Below are 15,193 nucleotides of genomic sequence, written 5' to 3' on the forward strand. Positions count from 1 at the left end.
TTTTCTCGTTTCTACTTTTATTTTGGAGACAGGGTTTCACTATGTAGTTCCAGCTGGCTTTGAACTCACCATGTAGTCCAGGCTGGCCTCACTTTCAGCAATCCTCCTGCTTCAGCCTCCAGAGTGCTAGGGATTACAGGCCTGTGCCACCACACCCAGCTACTTCAAATGACTCTTTTGACTAAGTACCTAATGTTAAGACTTGTAAACTCAAAATACAATACAATATGAAAAAAGCATGTGAAGTAAATGCTATTGGCTCAAAAGCTGAGGTACCTGGCAGCAAAGGCCAGGAGGAGAACCAGAACTCCCGAGATCCAGCCATGGTGGGACTCAGGAAGCTTATTCACCTGCCCTCTTGTTAAGCGTCTCGGTGAGGGCCAGGAGAAGAACCAACACTCCCAAGATCTGGACATGGTGGGACTCAAGCAGCTTATTCACGCGCCCTCCTGGTAAGCGCCTGGGGCCAGGGCCAGGAGGAGAACCATTACTTGTGAGTCTACTGCCACACGGGCTGAAAATCAAGCACCCTTCCCCTGCCCCCCCACCCATAGCTACTGGGGATAGATGTCTCAGCATCTCTTGGGAGGATGACCATATGCAGTATAGCAAATATGGGGGATTTCCTTCTATCTTCTGTTTGAAGGCAAAAGTTGTTTTCACTGTTTTGTTATGTTTCTTTTGCTCTATTCAGTATTCTCAATTGGTTTTATAATGTTCTATTTTTGGTCTGATTTTGCTATACCTAATTGACTGGACAACTATTGTGAAGTTAAGGAGATACACCATAGTACCTATTACTACTATCCCAGTATCCTATGGTAAAATCCTGTACCAATTTCACTGCATTGTCTTGATTGACTTTGTTCTGTTTTGTGCTGTTGCATTTTTACTACTTTCAAAATAAAATTAAAAAATAAAAAGCTGAGGTACCTAATCAAACTACACAGAAAGGAGATTCATGGTTGGACAGTACATAGACTGACACAAAAGGGATCACCACAGAATAACAAGGCTCCTCAAGTTGGAGACTAGTTGGGCTCCTTTCCAGTTTAACACAGAAGTTCCTGATAATTTCAAGGTACAAAGATTAATTCTTATCACTGTAGAATAAGAATGGTAGGTATGTCAAAGGTGGGTGTCAGCACATCACTGTAAGACGACAACACCGAGTGAAAGAAAAAAGCAGTACAAGTCTAAGAATCCATCCACTGAATTCTACCTGGCTACCCACAATTACTTCCCACTGTCTGCCAACCTCAGGTGGACCAACAGATCCTAGCGCATAAGACTGCAAGCAAGGTGACCAACCTCGGTCCCTTTCCCCAACATACAGCTTCTATTTATCTCTGTTCCCTTTAACTCAAAATAGAGGCACCAGTTGAGCCAATCAACATTAAAATTTTTTCCCTATTTCATCATCCACTTTACCTCATAGTCATTTACAGAAAAATATTTTGCAATAAGGAAATAAAACAATCACAGCAAGTCAAAGACTTGACCTTCAGTATTACATGGTGAAACTTTCAATCTTGTTGAGGAATAAAATCTTAAATTATAAAAATTACTATTAAGGGCTGGAGATTTAGCTCAGCGGCATAAGCACCTGCCTTGCAAGCAGGCGGTCATGAGTTCAATCCCTGGTACCGATTAAAAAAAAATTACTATTAGATCCCAGAGTGATAGTCCATAATGCCAACTACTCCAGAGGCAAAGGGATCATACTTACAGAAACACTTATCTAAAAAGAAAAATAAAAAGGGCTGGGGATTTAGCTCAGTGACAACGCACAATGTCTACCACTTGTGAGGTCCATGTTCAATCCCAACAATACTTTTAAAAAAAAAAAAAAAAAACAGGCAAACCAGATTTGTGTCACATGCTTACAATCCCAGCTCTAAGGAGACACAGACATGAGGATCACAGCAAGTTCTAAACCACCCTGGGCTACTTAGTGAGTTCAAGATCAGCTTGAACTATATAGGAAGATTTTTGTCTCAAAAAAAAAAAAAAAAGGATTTCCAAACACTGAAAACCCTTGCTGCCTTACCACATTAAATCTTATCCTGAAATTTAAGGCCTTACATTTTATGAACATGTCCCTTTTCCCATCTTCATTTAGAGGGCTAAGGGTTAAGGACTCATACATTCAATAAATTTCCTTGACATCTCTATTATAAGGCTGGTTCTAAGAACTCGTTTGATTTGGTTAATTTTAACATTTTTAATCATTCTACTCCAAAGTCAATGCTTGAATCAGAATATATTTTACTGACTAAAAGGTTTTTAGCCTGATCTATATTTTCTGAAAAAGATTTTTTTTTTCTTTTTATGAAACTGGGAATTGAACCCAGGGTTTCTCACATGCTAGTGGTAGCAAGTACTTATTCACTAAGCTACATTCCCAAATCCTATTTTTTCTGAGATAGTCTCACTAAATTGCCAAGGCCTTGAACTTAATAGTTCTCCTGCCTCAGCCTCCCAAGCAGCTGGGGTTACAGTCATGTGCTATTATGGACAAAGATGATTAAAACCTAAAAGCCACAATCAATATTTCCCAGCACAAAATATGAAATCAGTTCCATTTCAAACAAGTGTCACTTAAGCAACTAGTTAATTTGCTAGCAAATTTCCCATTCTTTAACTGTAACATCTTAAAATTAAATATGCCCAACAGAAAATTCCCCAACAATCTTAAAATATGTATCAACAGAGGAAGTATTGTTAAAAATGGTATTCCCAGAAATGCACTGTGCACATTAAAACAATCTTGTCTTTTTTAAGTAAATTGGTTATTTACTATTTTTCCAACACTAGAATGGCACATAACCAAACGACAATATTAGTGGTTGTTCTTTAAAGAAGTGACTCTTTACCTGGCAAGTGCAAGGTTTTGAGTTTGAGATCCGGTACCAAAAAAAAAGTGACTCTTGTTTAAACTAAATCATTAATTTAAGCTTTTAAAGACATTCACTGAAAGCAAATATCTTAAGTGGACAGAGTTTATAAAAGTTTTAAAGCTGAAATAGTGAACTTTTTTTACCTGATGCTCTGCATGAATGTTATCCCCAGTAGGCCATCGATGTTTGCTATTATTATAGCCGCCTCCACCACTTCCTCCTCCCCCAAGCTGCTCACCATGCTGCCTCTGAAAGAAGTAGTCCACCATAGCGTCGTCCTGTGAGCGGCCTGTAACTCCTATGGATCCTGGGACAGGGCTGGAGTGTGTCCCAGCTGCAAGAGCCTGATTTGCAGCTGGTTGTGGCTGCGCTTGCGACCCTGTTCCAGATGTCAAAACAACAGGCATGTTGGGATTAGCCGGTTCTTGAGGGTGATGTTTCAGGTGGGGGCTGAAAGAGTCCTGCCAAAGCACTGCTTTTCTCTTCAAGACACATGCAACGCTCATTCCACCAACACCTAGGGACAAATAAGTTAAAAATGCTCAATACTTATATCTTTAAAACAACCTGACATACACCAATAGAAGTATAAACTATGTATCACTCGCAATACAACCAGCTATGTATCTTGTAATATATATACAATTTCTGAAGCTGAAATCACTATTTTTGCCAGGCATGGTACCATACGCCTATAACCCCAGCCCTTGAAAGGCTCTGACAGGAGGCTCAAGGTCAGTTTGGGGCCAGCCTAGGCTACATAGAGAGTGAGTTCAAAGCCAACAGGAACAACTAATAAGATCTTATATTTAAAAAAAAAAAACTTTTTAAATTGCTGCTGCATCTATGTACATATAATGGAAATAAAGTTAGGTGGTATACACACTGACAAGATGAAATCAGGAGTTAATTAGAAACTACAGGGGAAGTTTTACCACAACGTTAACAAGGGGTAGGGACATAGCTCAGTAAGATGCCCACTATTTCCAGCAACACATGCATAAAAAAATTAACAGGATGGTAGATTTCAATCAACGGTTTCTTTACCCAAACTATCAGTTCTTTAAGTCAATTGTGTCATATTGCTTTTAAAAGAACAAATATCTTTCTTTCTTTCTTTCTTTCTTTCTTCCTTTTTGGGTGGGGGTGGCATTGGAGGTCAAATTTAGTGAGTGGTGCTCCACCAGTGAGTTACATCCTAGCCCTTTATTTCAAGGCAGGGATTCACTAATGTGCCCAGAATGGACTCAAAACTTGATGCTCCTGCCACAGTCTCCCAAGTATCTGGGATTGCAGGTGTGTACCTGAGCAACAAAAGCTTTTTTAAAAATCACAACATGGCCAGGCATGATGGTGCACAGCTGTAATCCTAGCATTCAGAAAGCTGAGACGGGAATTGCTGTGAGTTCAAGGTCAGCCTAGACTAATATAGTTCAAGGCCTGCCTGAACTACATAGCAAGACCCTGTGTCTAAAAAAAAAAAAAAAAACCTGGAAAAAAATTAGTAACTAAATAAATAAATCATCATAACTTTATAACTGGAGCAGACTATGCCAAAAAAAACCTTAAACCCCAAATATCAATAGCTCAGACTATCTAACTTGAAAGGCCCCTTTAAATTGTCCAAAAGAGTGGGAGGTGCCAACAATCTTCATAGTTTTATGGGAGACACCACAATAAATGTTATTTTTAAAAATAACAAATAAGGGGCTGGGGATTTAGGTCAGCAGCATAAGCGCCTTCCTTGCAAGCAGGCAGTCGTGAGTTCGATCCCTGGTACCGATAAAAAGGAAAAAGACAAAAAAAAAAAAAAAAAAAAACAAGTAAGTTGTCCAATATAGCCAGGCACAGCGACATGCACACTGTAATCCTAGCTGTAGGAATGGGGGGGGGGGGTTTGAGATGCAGGCCCACCTAGGCTACACAGTGAGTTCAATGCCAGTCTAAACTACAAAGCAGAATCCTGTCTCAAAATAAACAAAAACATGTCCAATGTATTCATAGAACAGCTCTTCAAGAAACAGACATTCTGACCAAGAACAGTAACAGAATGTTCTTAGTTCAAACACTCTCCTCAGCTGCTATGGATGGGGATGGAGGGAATTCAAGACTTCTACCAATAACTTACAATTATAATGTAATCACATAATTATTTTATTAGTGCTTTAACTCCTAGAAACAATGAGACAAACCAAACTTGTATAGAAAGCATTACTGTAAAAGCCAAAGGCTTCACCACAGTAAGGGTTACCGAACGTACTGCAGACTTAATCACATCACAGAAACACTGAAAGGTAAGGATTATTGCTCCTCTTTTATACATGAAAATCTTTTTTTTCTCCCTGTTATCAGTTTCATCATGGCCTCGCACTTGACAGGCAGGCACTTCTGCCACTGAGCTAAATCCCCAGCCCCTATACATGAAAATCTTAAGGGATAGAAACGGTTGTGCCCAAAGCCGTTCTGCTAGTGAATATAGCAGGAAAGGACCTCAATCTACTCTCCACTGAAACCTAGTTCTTCTTATCATTTCCTTGCAACTGTATCTCTCTCTAGTATCATCTACTCTTGGGAAGAAAACAAAGAATCCTTGAAATGTTACTGTCAAACATTACTACTGAAGTTTCTTAAAGTCAGAAAATTACATTTGTACATACAAAGTAAATAAATCAGAATTTAGATGCATCTATCACAATTGCTATAAAAAAAAATCAGAATTAAGACACAGCCATCTCAAGGACTAGAGCCTGATTTAAAAATTAACCAGGGCCGAGGATTTAGCTCAGCTGCATAAGCGCCTGCCTTGCAGGTATGAGGTCGTGAGCTCGATTCCCGTACTACAAAAAAAAAAAATTTAACCTGAGTCCATGGCTACCTATGCTTTGTATGTCAATGAGAAGTTGATAATCTCTCTTACTGAATAATTAAGCCTCCTGGTAAAGTAACATTCGTTTCTCACAATTCATGTTTTACAACCACAAGTAAGAAGACACAGAATTTGTAATCTGTTCAAAGCCTAATTTGGAAATGCCCAGTCTAGGTTAACCATTCCAATCCAGGAGAACTTTATCATGAGCCTGGAGTAGTTTAGCATTCTAGACTTCATTTTGTTTTCATGAATAAAATTGTGTCCATGTACAAATACCAAAACCAGGAAAGCACAGTAGTTACATCACAGTCTTTTGCAATGTACAAACAAACCTAATGCCTTCTCACTTGATTTTCAAAAGTGCTCATTACACTATTTCTAATACTGGACAGTCCCATTTTCTTCTGAGAGAATCTCAATCCAACAATCTTTTTTCTAGAATATTCCAGGAGTTCCAAAACCCAAGTTGTCACTAAATTAACAACCCTTCTAAACCCATTTCCTCACCTAGAAAAATGGGAGGAAATCTTCTATGCCTGATTTGCTTTTTAGTCAAAATATTTCTTTTTTCAGACTAAGTCTCACTATGTGTATGTAGTCCAGACTGGCCTCAAACTCACACCAATCCTCCTGCTTCAACCTTGCTACTTCTGGGATTACAGGTGTGCGCCACCATTCCTGGCCCCAGTTTTTTAATCAAAATAAACAAGTTTTAAAAGTTTTTGATAAATTTAAAGTCACCATGTTGAAGATCCTACAAATTTAGTTACCACCCCTAATAATGAAGTGCCAATCTCTTAAAACAATTCCTAAAGTAGTCAAGTGCAGCCTTTTCTGACATAAAAAACCTGTCAAAATTAGTTATCTAAAATGTATTTCCAACTAGGTGTGATAGCACAGCCTGTAATCCCAACAGAGACTGAGGCACGAAGACTGGACACACATTGGAGACTAGCCTGTCCTGCATGATGAATTCAAGATCAGCCAGAACTACATAGGAAGACCCATGTCTTTAAAAAAAAAAAATGAGTGAGTTAATAAATTAATTTCCATATGGGAAAAAAAAAAAAAACCTTGGCTGGGCATGAAGGTGCAAGCCTGTAATCCCAGCACTAGGGAGGCTAAGGCATGAGGATCACCCTGAGTTGGCCAGCCTGGGCTACCTAAGGGAGTTCGTTCAAGGGCCTACTCTACACAGTGAGACCCTGTCTCAAAAAAAAGAAAAAAAATGAAGCCACAGCACGCCGAATTCTAAAAAAGGATGGGGAGAGGGGTTCATTTCAAAATGTTCAAACCAAACAACTGGCTTTTGTTAAACTATCTGTAGGCCCTGAAGACTTCCTGCTTTACCTAAGAAGGCAAGGTCATACTCCAAACAAGAGAAAACCTGGCAGAAGGGACATTTTGAAAAGTGAGCAGCACTTAGGAGGCAATAAGATCATTGAGTGTCAGAGACCAGCCTGGGCTACAAAGTGAGCCCAAGGCCAGCCTGAACCGCATGGCAAGACTCAGTCTCAAAAAGAAAAGAAAAGGAAAAAAAAGAAAAAAAAGTGAGCAAATACCTAAGCAATCAGCATGCCTTGGGTTAACTTTAGCACAAAAATTAATAAAATCAGGAAACAATTTAAATTGCTTATCTTTTGGGAACTCGCAAAGCTCAATACAAGTTATATGTGACACTTGAAATGTATTTTTACTTTTTTTTTTTTTTTAAAGAGAGTCTAGCTACATGAACCAGGCTGGCCTCAAACTCACTGCCATCCTCCTGCCTCAGCCTCCAGGATGCTAGGATCAATAGGCATGTACCACCAAACCCACTGAAATATATTTTTATACAAATGGCATATGAAAGTAAAAATTTAGAGAAGGTAAAGGGGTTTGTATAACATGCACCAATTCCCCAAAATGATTATCACTATTCCATATTACTTTTGTTTTTGTACCGGGAATCGAACTTGGCATCTTACACTAGGCAGGCAGACACTTACACCGCTGAACTATAACTCCAGCCCCTTTATTCCGTATTAGTAGGCACTATAAATATTTTTTAGAGGTCAGGCACGGAGATGCACCCTGTAATCTCGGCACTGGAGACTGAGGCAGAGAATAGCTGTTGAGTTCAAGCCCAGTCCGGGCTACAAACTCAGTTCAAAGCAAGCCTAAAATGCATAGTGAGACTGTCTCAAAAAAAAAAACAAAATATAAAACATTTTTTAAGCGTATAGCCACATGGAGTTTTTTTCTAAATATTTTAAGCAACTGAGATGCCAATCCTACTATTCGACCATTGCTTTCAAACTGTTTATGTCAAGGTGTGGTTTGGTTTGGTTTTCCTTTGTTTTTTTAATATATCACTAATAAGAGTTAGAACTTCAAACAAAGGAACATGGTTTAAACTATCTTTTACTAAAATGCGGGGTGGTTTAAAAAGTATTTATTTTTATCACACTGAACAAACACTCTGTGGTCATAAATTTATTTTAAAGCAGTTCATCTCAAACCCAAACTAAACAAACTCCAACTTCAAAAAGCTATGGCCTTGAACAAAATGAATTCAAATATGGCTAAGGCAAAATACGAACTCAAAGTTCAGAATCCAGTATTTACAGATAAAAGAAATCAACAGCACTCAGTGTTTTACAAAGTTAAAATTTGAGGAGGATAAAAATGTTTCATGTTGTTTACTAAAACTGCATCGGAAGCCACATAAGGTATCTAAGGCTAGTCTTGGTGAGTTTTTCGCGTTTTACAAAAACAAAGCTAAAGTTACAAATCTATTGTCTCGGAAATAACTGATTTAATAAAACCTCGACAAAGAGCCTCATAAAATCTTATTCTTACTAATACCAGTAATCATCGGAAGTGAGCAAAATGATCAAGAGCTATCAACACTGTTTTCTTAAACAATGAAGGGGCACAATTCTTCAAAGTTACAATGAGGATAGCCTTCTCTGGCAATTTGTATATGGGTTCTTTGGTTTGGCTTCGGGTCGAGGGTGGGGGTGTAACTACAATAGAAAAAAGTTACAGGAGTGTATTCCTCACTTGACGGGGGAGTGCTAGTGACAAGTAAAACAAATGCCCTATGTTGACTAACCACGTTTGCGAGGACAAAAACTATTATTCTGTATATAGATGTATATCCTACCAGCGAGAGGTAACCCCTGCTTGAGTTGAGAGACACACACAAGCCAACACTGGGAGGCTCACAGAGGAAGAACCAAAAACACGAGCTCTCACGGAAACAAAAGGCCACAAGCACCGAGAAGCCCAAAGAGCGATCTGAAACTTCCTGATCGCCACTATTCCACATTTAAGGCTTGCAAAGTTCCCCCATGGTGGGTCTCGCCCGTACACTAGGGCCCCGGCTGCTTCTAAAGCCATTTATTGTTCCTCCTCCATCGGCGCCGCCAACGAAGCTCAAGAAGTCGAAGAAACCCGAGGTTGCACAGAATTACACTTATGGCCACGCACAAGACTCGGGGATTCGCAAACCCATCAAAAAACGAACCCGAATGGCAACACCAATCTCCGGGGACTCCCAAAAGGGCCGAGCACAAACACGGGAGACACCTCTTAGGATCTGGGCCCGGGCCTAAACCCCAGGCATTTTCCTCGCTGCGACCCCGCACCCCACCCCCCCTCCTTTGATAACAATAGGGGCCTTGCTGCTGACTCCAAAACATGTACGAAGAACAGCCAGTGAGAAGCCTCAGCCAGGGCCCGGCGGCTTTTCCAAAGCCCTTCTCATCCTCCTATCCTCTCCCAAACACCAATACGAAGGGATAATCTGTTCGCTAGGGGTCCGGAGCAGCGTTTGGGGGCAGCGGGGTGCGGATACTCACGGGCGGAGCGGTAGGATGAAGATGGATTTCAGCCCCCCAATCTTCTCTCTCCGGCGCTCTCGCTCCCCCTTACCTTTCACTCCAACAACATGGCGGCCCACTGGGGACTGGGCTGGCGCGGTGCATCATGGGATAGACTCTGGCCCCGACTCCGGCGGTGGCAGCAGCGTGTGAGGAGAACGCAGGCAGCTCTAGAACAGGTTGCCTGGTTGCCATGCCAACCCAGGGCCTGTGTGAACTTGGGAAACTCGGCATCAACACTACCCCAGCGCGCTAGAGTGCCCGCCCGATTGGGCGAGCGCGCGCCGGCGAAGGCCGAAGCGCTGCGCGCACCTGAGCGCGCACGGAGCCACTCAAGGACGTCCACCGAGACCGCTGGGCTTAGAGCGCCTGGGGGAGCGGCGCCAGCGGGGCTGTGGGCTCGGCGGCGCTGCGCTCGGACCCTTCGCTGGGTCTGGGCCTCGCTGAGGCGTCGTTTTCAGTCTTCCAGTCTTCACGTCTCCATTTGTAAAGAGAAGAATACCACCTCAGCAGGACACCTCCCAGCGTTCTGGGAGGCTGAGGCAGGGAGGGTCCCAAGTGCCAGCCCAGACTGGGATTTTAGAGACTTAGATCTAGTCTCAAAGTAAAAAGTAATAATAATAATATTTAAAGGGCTGGAAGTGTACCTATAGCTTAATTACTTTCCTAGTTGCTGAGACAAAACACCCAACACCTAAAGTTTAGAGAAAACATTTGGTGCACAGTTCGCAAGTTTCAGTCCATAATCAGCTGGCTCTAAGGGAGGGAGATGTGGCAGAGGGGCAACAATTCAAGGCAGACAGAAGATAGCAAAAGCAACAAGGGAACTTAAGAACATGTTTCTGAGGGCTGAGGGTTTAGCTCAGCGGCATAAGCACCTGCCTTGCAAGCAGGCGGTTATGAGTTTGATTCCTGGAATTGATACAAAGTTAAAGAAAAAAAATCTTTCTGCCCCTTTTATCTTACCCAGAATACTTAGGGAGCTAGTACTTACAACCTTAATCCTAGTGACCCTGGGCCTAACCTGCATCATGAATCAACTCCAGCGGCACATACTCTAGATCCAGAAACCTCTGGAAAAAAGCCCACCCATGACTCTATTAGGCTTCGAAAGATAGCTAAACACAAGGTATAACCGAACCTCAAGGGTGAAGGCCCTGAGTTCAATTCCCACTGCCAAGAAGAAACAATGCCAATGTGGTTTAGGGGCAAAATATATGTAAAATACCTAGCACAGAGACTGGAACACCTGAACCCATCAACAGCGTAATTTGTAAAATTGTGATGCAAAATGAAATTGCCAAGGATTCTTGTTCAAAAGTTATTATGAATTCCAAGACAATGACAGCAGAACGTGAAGCCAACCTTGCTTATAAGCACTCAATTTTAATGTTAGTGATTGTCCTTCTATCTAGTTTCCACAATGAATGAAAATCTGGTACCAGGAGCCAGGCATAGTGACTCACACCTGTAACCCTGGCACTCCAGGAGACTAAGAAAGGAGGATGGCAAATTCCAACCTATCTAGCCTGGGCAACTTAACTAGACCCTGTCTCAAAATAAAAATGTGGGGCCAAGGATATAGTTCAGTGGCGCAATCGTTGCCTGGCAAGCGTAAGGTTCTGAGTGTGAGTCCCAGTACCAAAAGTTGATTGATTAATTGATTAATTAAAAAATAAAGGGGGCTGGTCCGATGGCAGTGGGTTAGAAGAACTTATTAACATTAGTGCCACTAAAGTTGGTATACCACCCCCCCACTGCTAAATTTGATTGGCTTTAAAAAAAATAAAAATAAAAAATAAAGGGGCTGGGGATTTAGCTCAGCAGCATAAGCGCCTGCCTTGCAAGCTGGCAGTCGTGGGCTCGATCCCCAGTACGGATAAAAAGGAAAAAAGACCAAAAATAAATAAATAAATAAATAAATAAAACATTTTGACGGGCGCGGTGGCTCACGCCTGTAATCCCAGCACTGGGGAGGCTGAGGTGGGAGGATCCTTGTGAGTTGGAGACCAGCCTAAGTTCAACCTGAGCTGAACTCAAAGCCAGCCTGAACTGCATAGCGAGACCCCATCTCAAAAAAAGACAAAATAAATAAATAAATAAATAAAAATAAAACATTTTAAGAAGGACTAGCTGGGCATGGTGGCTGATGCCTATAATCCCAGCACTTGGGAGACTGAGGCAGGAGGATCATTGCAAATTCGAGACCAGCCTGGTCTACAAAGTGAGTTCAAGACCAGCCTGAACTGCATAGAGAGACCCTGTCTCAAAAAGACCAAAAAAAAAAAAAAAAAAAAAAAAACGAAGAAGAAGAAGAGCTGGGGAGTCAAGCATGGTGGTGCATATCTGAAATCCCAGCATTAGGGAGCATGAGGGAGGAGGATCACTGCAAGTCCAAGGCCAGTCTGGGCTACACAATGAGACCCTGTCTCAAAATAAGTAAATAAATACGCTGGGGATATAGCTTGGTGCAAAGTTTCAAGTCCCAGTACCGTGGGGTGGTGAAATATATTCATCTATGAAACCCAGTGATCAACATTAAAGCGATTTTAACATAGTGTTACCAAGTACATGAGAAAAATCAGTATTCATGTTGTTTAAATTTTTTGAGCAGGGCAACCCATTCAGAACCCTTCCTGTCTCAGCAGCTGTTCCTAGTCCCCATCCTTTTCCCCAATAAAATTTCCTTTTTTTTCCCTCTCTCCAAAATTTCCTATTCTTAAAAAATATAAAATAGTCTGAACATATATTTGTTGTATTTACAAAACAAGATACATTTGTCTTATAAAAGAATGAGATTTTTCCAGCCATGGTAGTTCATATATATAATCCTACCACTCAGGAGACTAAAGTAGGAGAATGGAAAGGAATTCCATAGTGAGTTCCAGGCACTCCTGCATTACATGACAAAAAATAAATAAATAAATAAGAAAATTATACTGGCACAAGAGCCATGTGTGGTGGCTTAAGCCTGTAACCTCAACACTTGGGAGGCTGAGGCAGGAGGATCCTTGAGAGTTTGAGACCAATCTGGGCTACAAAGTGACCTCAAGGCCAGCCTCAACTGCATAATGAGACCCTGTCTCAAAACGCTGAAAAGAAAAAACAAAATGATATTGGCATAGAAACAGACCTGTGTATCAATGGAACATTCTAGAGATGCAAAAGCAACTCCAGGCACATTCAGCTCTCAGATCTTTGACAAAAGGGCCAATTAAATATGCCAGAGGAAAGATACCCTTTCTCACAAATGCTGCTGGGAAAATGGGCTCACCACAAGCACAGTACTGAGTCTAGATCCATATCTTACCAGGGATCAAACTCACAACCTCATGCTTACCAGGAGTTTATGCTTCTGAGCTAAGTCTCAGGCCTTTAGAGTCAAATCTTTCGCCATGTGCTAAAATAAAATGAATCAAAGATCTAAATGCCAACACAGCAAACCAGACATGGTAGCACACACTATAATCTTAACATTTCAGAAACTGAGGCAAAAGGATTGCCACAAGTAGGGGTCAACCTGGGGCACATAGTGAGGTCAAGGCCATCCTGAGCTACATGAGACACTGTCTCAAAAAATAAATAAATAATATTTTTAAAGCTAGCAATAGTTAATTTGGAAGAAAAAACAGGTATTATTCTTGCAGATATAGGCATAGGCACAGACTTTCTGAGCAGAACCCTAATTGCACAAGAAAAACATCAATAATCAACAAACGGGATTGTATCAAATAAAAAGCTCCTGCACAACAACCAAAACAACCAACAGAGCAAAGAGATAACCTATAGAATAGGAAAAATATTTTTCCAGCTACACCTTGAACAGAGGACTAATATCTAGAATACATTAAAACCTCAAATATATTAGTCCCCCTCAAAATAATTCTCATCGGGCTGGGGATTTAGCTCAGTGGCATAAGTGCCTGCCTTGCAAGTGTGTGGTCAGGAGTTTGATGCCCAGTACTGATAAATAATAAAAATAAAAAACATTTTTAAATAAACAATTCTCATTAAAAAAAATGAGCAACTGAAATGACTTGACACTTTACAGAAGAAAAAGTGCAAACAGACAATAATGACATGAAAACATGTTCATAGGCGTGGTGGTGAACATCTGTAATCCTAGCATTTGGGAAAATGAGGCAAGAGGATCACCATGAATTTGAGGCCAGATTGGGCTATTCAGTGAGTTCAAGTTCAATCTGAACTACCTAGCAAGACCTTGTCTCAAAAGAAAAAAGATAATAGGAAATAGAGAGACAGACATTTTGGTAAGTGGGAGGAGGACCAAGAAATGAAGGGAGAGAGAAGAGAGTGGAGGGAACATACAAAGGATTAAAATGTGTCAACTCCCCACGATGAATTTGCATTATGTACTGCCAACATGAACTAACAGAAGTTTAAATTTTATTTTATTTTATTTTTTTGTCTTTTTCTTTTTTATCAGTACCAGGGATCGAACTCACGACCATACACTTTGCAAGGCAGGTGCTTATGCCACTGAGCTAAATCCCCAGCCCCAGAAGTTTAAATTTTAAAAAAATAAGATTTAGGAGCTAAAGATCCTAACCTCTGCTACTTTCTGACTAGTACTCCTCTCACAGATTAGCTAGGATGGTTAAATGAACTCACATATGTGAAGTGTCAAATATAGAATTAGTACTTAATAAATGTGTTTTTTCCTGATAGTGGCTTTGTTTTTATGTATGAATCCCCAGGGGCCAACATATTTCGGGGCATACACAAATTGCTCATTGTTAAACTAGATATGATGGTACACACCTTGTAATCGCAGCATTTGGGAGCTGAGGCAGGATGATTGCGGTGAGGCCAACCTGAATTATATCATGAGACTCTGTCTCAAAAAACTAACTAAATAAATGTTTGTTAAACATAAATTTAATAGCCATTTATAGCATCAACACTCAATTTTCTTTCTTTCTATTTTAACACTCAACTTTTTTTTGTTTTTTTTCATTTTTATCGGTACCAGGGATCGAACTCATGACCTTCCACTTGCCAGGCGCTTATGCTACTGAGCTAAATCACTCAACTTTCTAAGAAAGCCCCATCACTCAACTTTCTAAGAAAGCCCCATCACTCAACTTTCTAAGAAATTTGTTCTATTCAGAAATCCAGCTCTGGAGCCAACCAAAAATTATTTACTTCATTTCTGCCATAGAAAATGGAGGGTAGGCCAGGGATATAGCTCAGTAACATGAGCACCTGCGGGGCTGGGGATTTAGCTCAGCAGCATAAGTGCCTGCCTTGCAAGCAGGCAGTTGTGAGTTCGATCCCTGGTACCAATAAAAAAAGAAAAAGACAAAAAAAAAAAACCATGAGCACCTGCCTGGCTAGTGCAAGATCCTGAGTTTGATTCCTGGTACAAAAAAATTGAGGGAATAGCAACAGCACTGAGTGAAATGAAGTAGTTTATATGTTTAGCCCTATGGGGTCATGAGACTGCACCGTGTAAGTCTGAGAATTGGTAAGCATGCTGGGGAAAAAGTGGAGCGACCATGGGAAAATTCATTTTCAGGATCCTTCCAGGCTCTGCG

The 15,193-nt window shown here is 40.9% G+C and overlaps 1 protein-coding gene across 17 annotated transcripts in view; it reads right to left on the reverse strand.

Moving 5' to 3' along the window:
- Nucleotides 1-9,841, reverse strand: part of Pum1 (pumilio RNA binding family member 1) — a 123,635-nt gene extending 113,794 nt beyond the window's left edge. For 16 of the 17 annotated variants that reach the window (XM_003471244.5, XM_023565654.2, XM_023565653.2 and 13 more), the window contains exons 1-2: nucleotides 9,615-9,737; nucleotides 3,044-3,417 (exon numbers count right to left, since the gene is read on the reverse strand). In XM_003471244.5, coding sequence (XP_003471292.1) covers nucleotides 3,044-3,406 — 363 coding nt within the window. In that variant the 5' untranslated portion in view covers nucleotides 3,407-3,417; nucleotides 9,615-9,737. Of the gene's footprint in view, nucleotides 1-3,043; nucleotides 3,418-9,614 lie in introns of all 17 variants that reach the window. The other variant, XM_063235937.1, reaches the window with a different exon arrangement.
- Nucleotides 9,842-15,193: the final 5,352 nt, after the last annotated feature.

The sequence above is a fragment of the Cavia porcellus genome, unplaced genomic scaffold (assembly GCF_034190915.1).
Source record: "Cavia porcellus strain 051 isolate PalLab524CR breed Dunkin Hartley unplaced genomic scaffold, mCavPor4.1 scaffold_25, whole genome shotgun sequence".
NCBI classification, from domain to species: domain Eukaryota; kingdom Metazoa; phylum Chordata; class Mammalia; order Rodentia; family Caviidae; genus Cavia; species Cavia porcellus.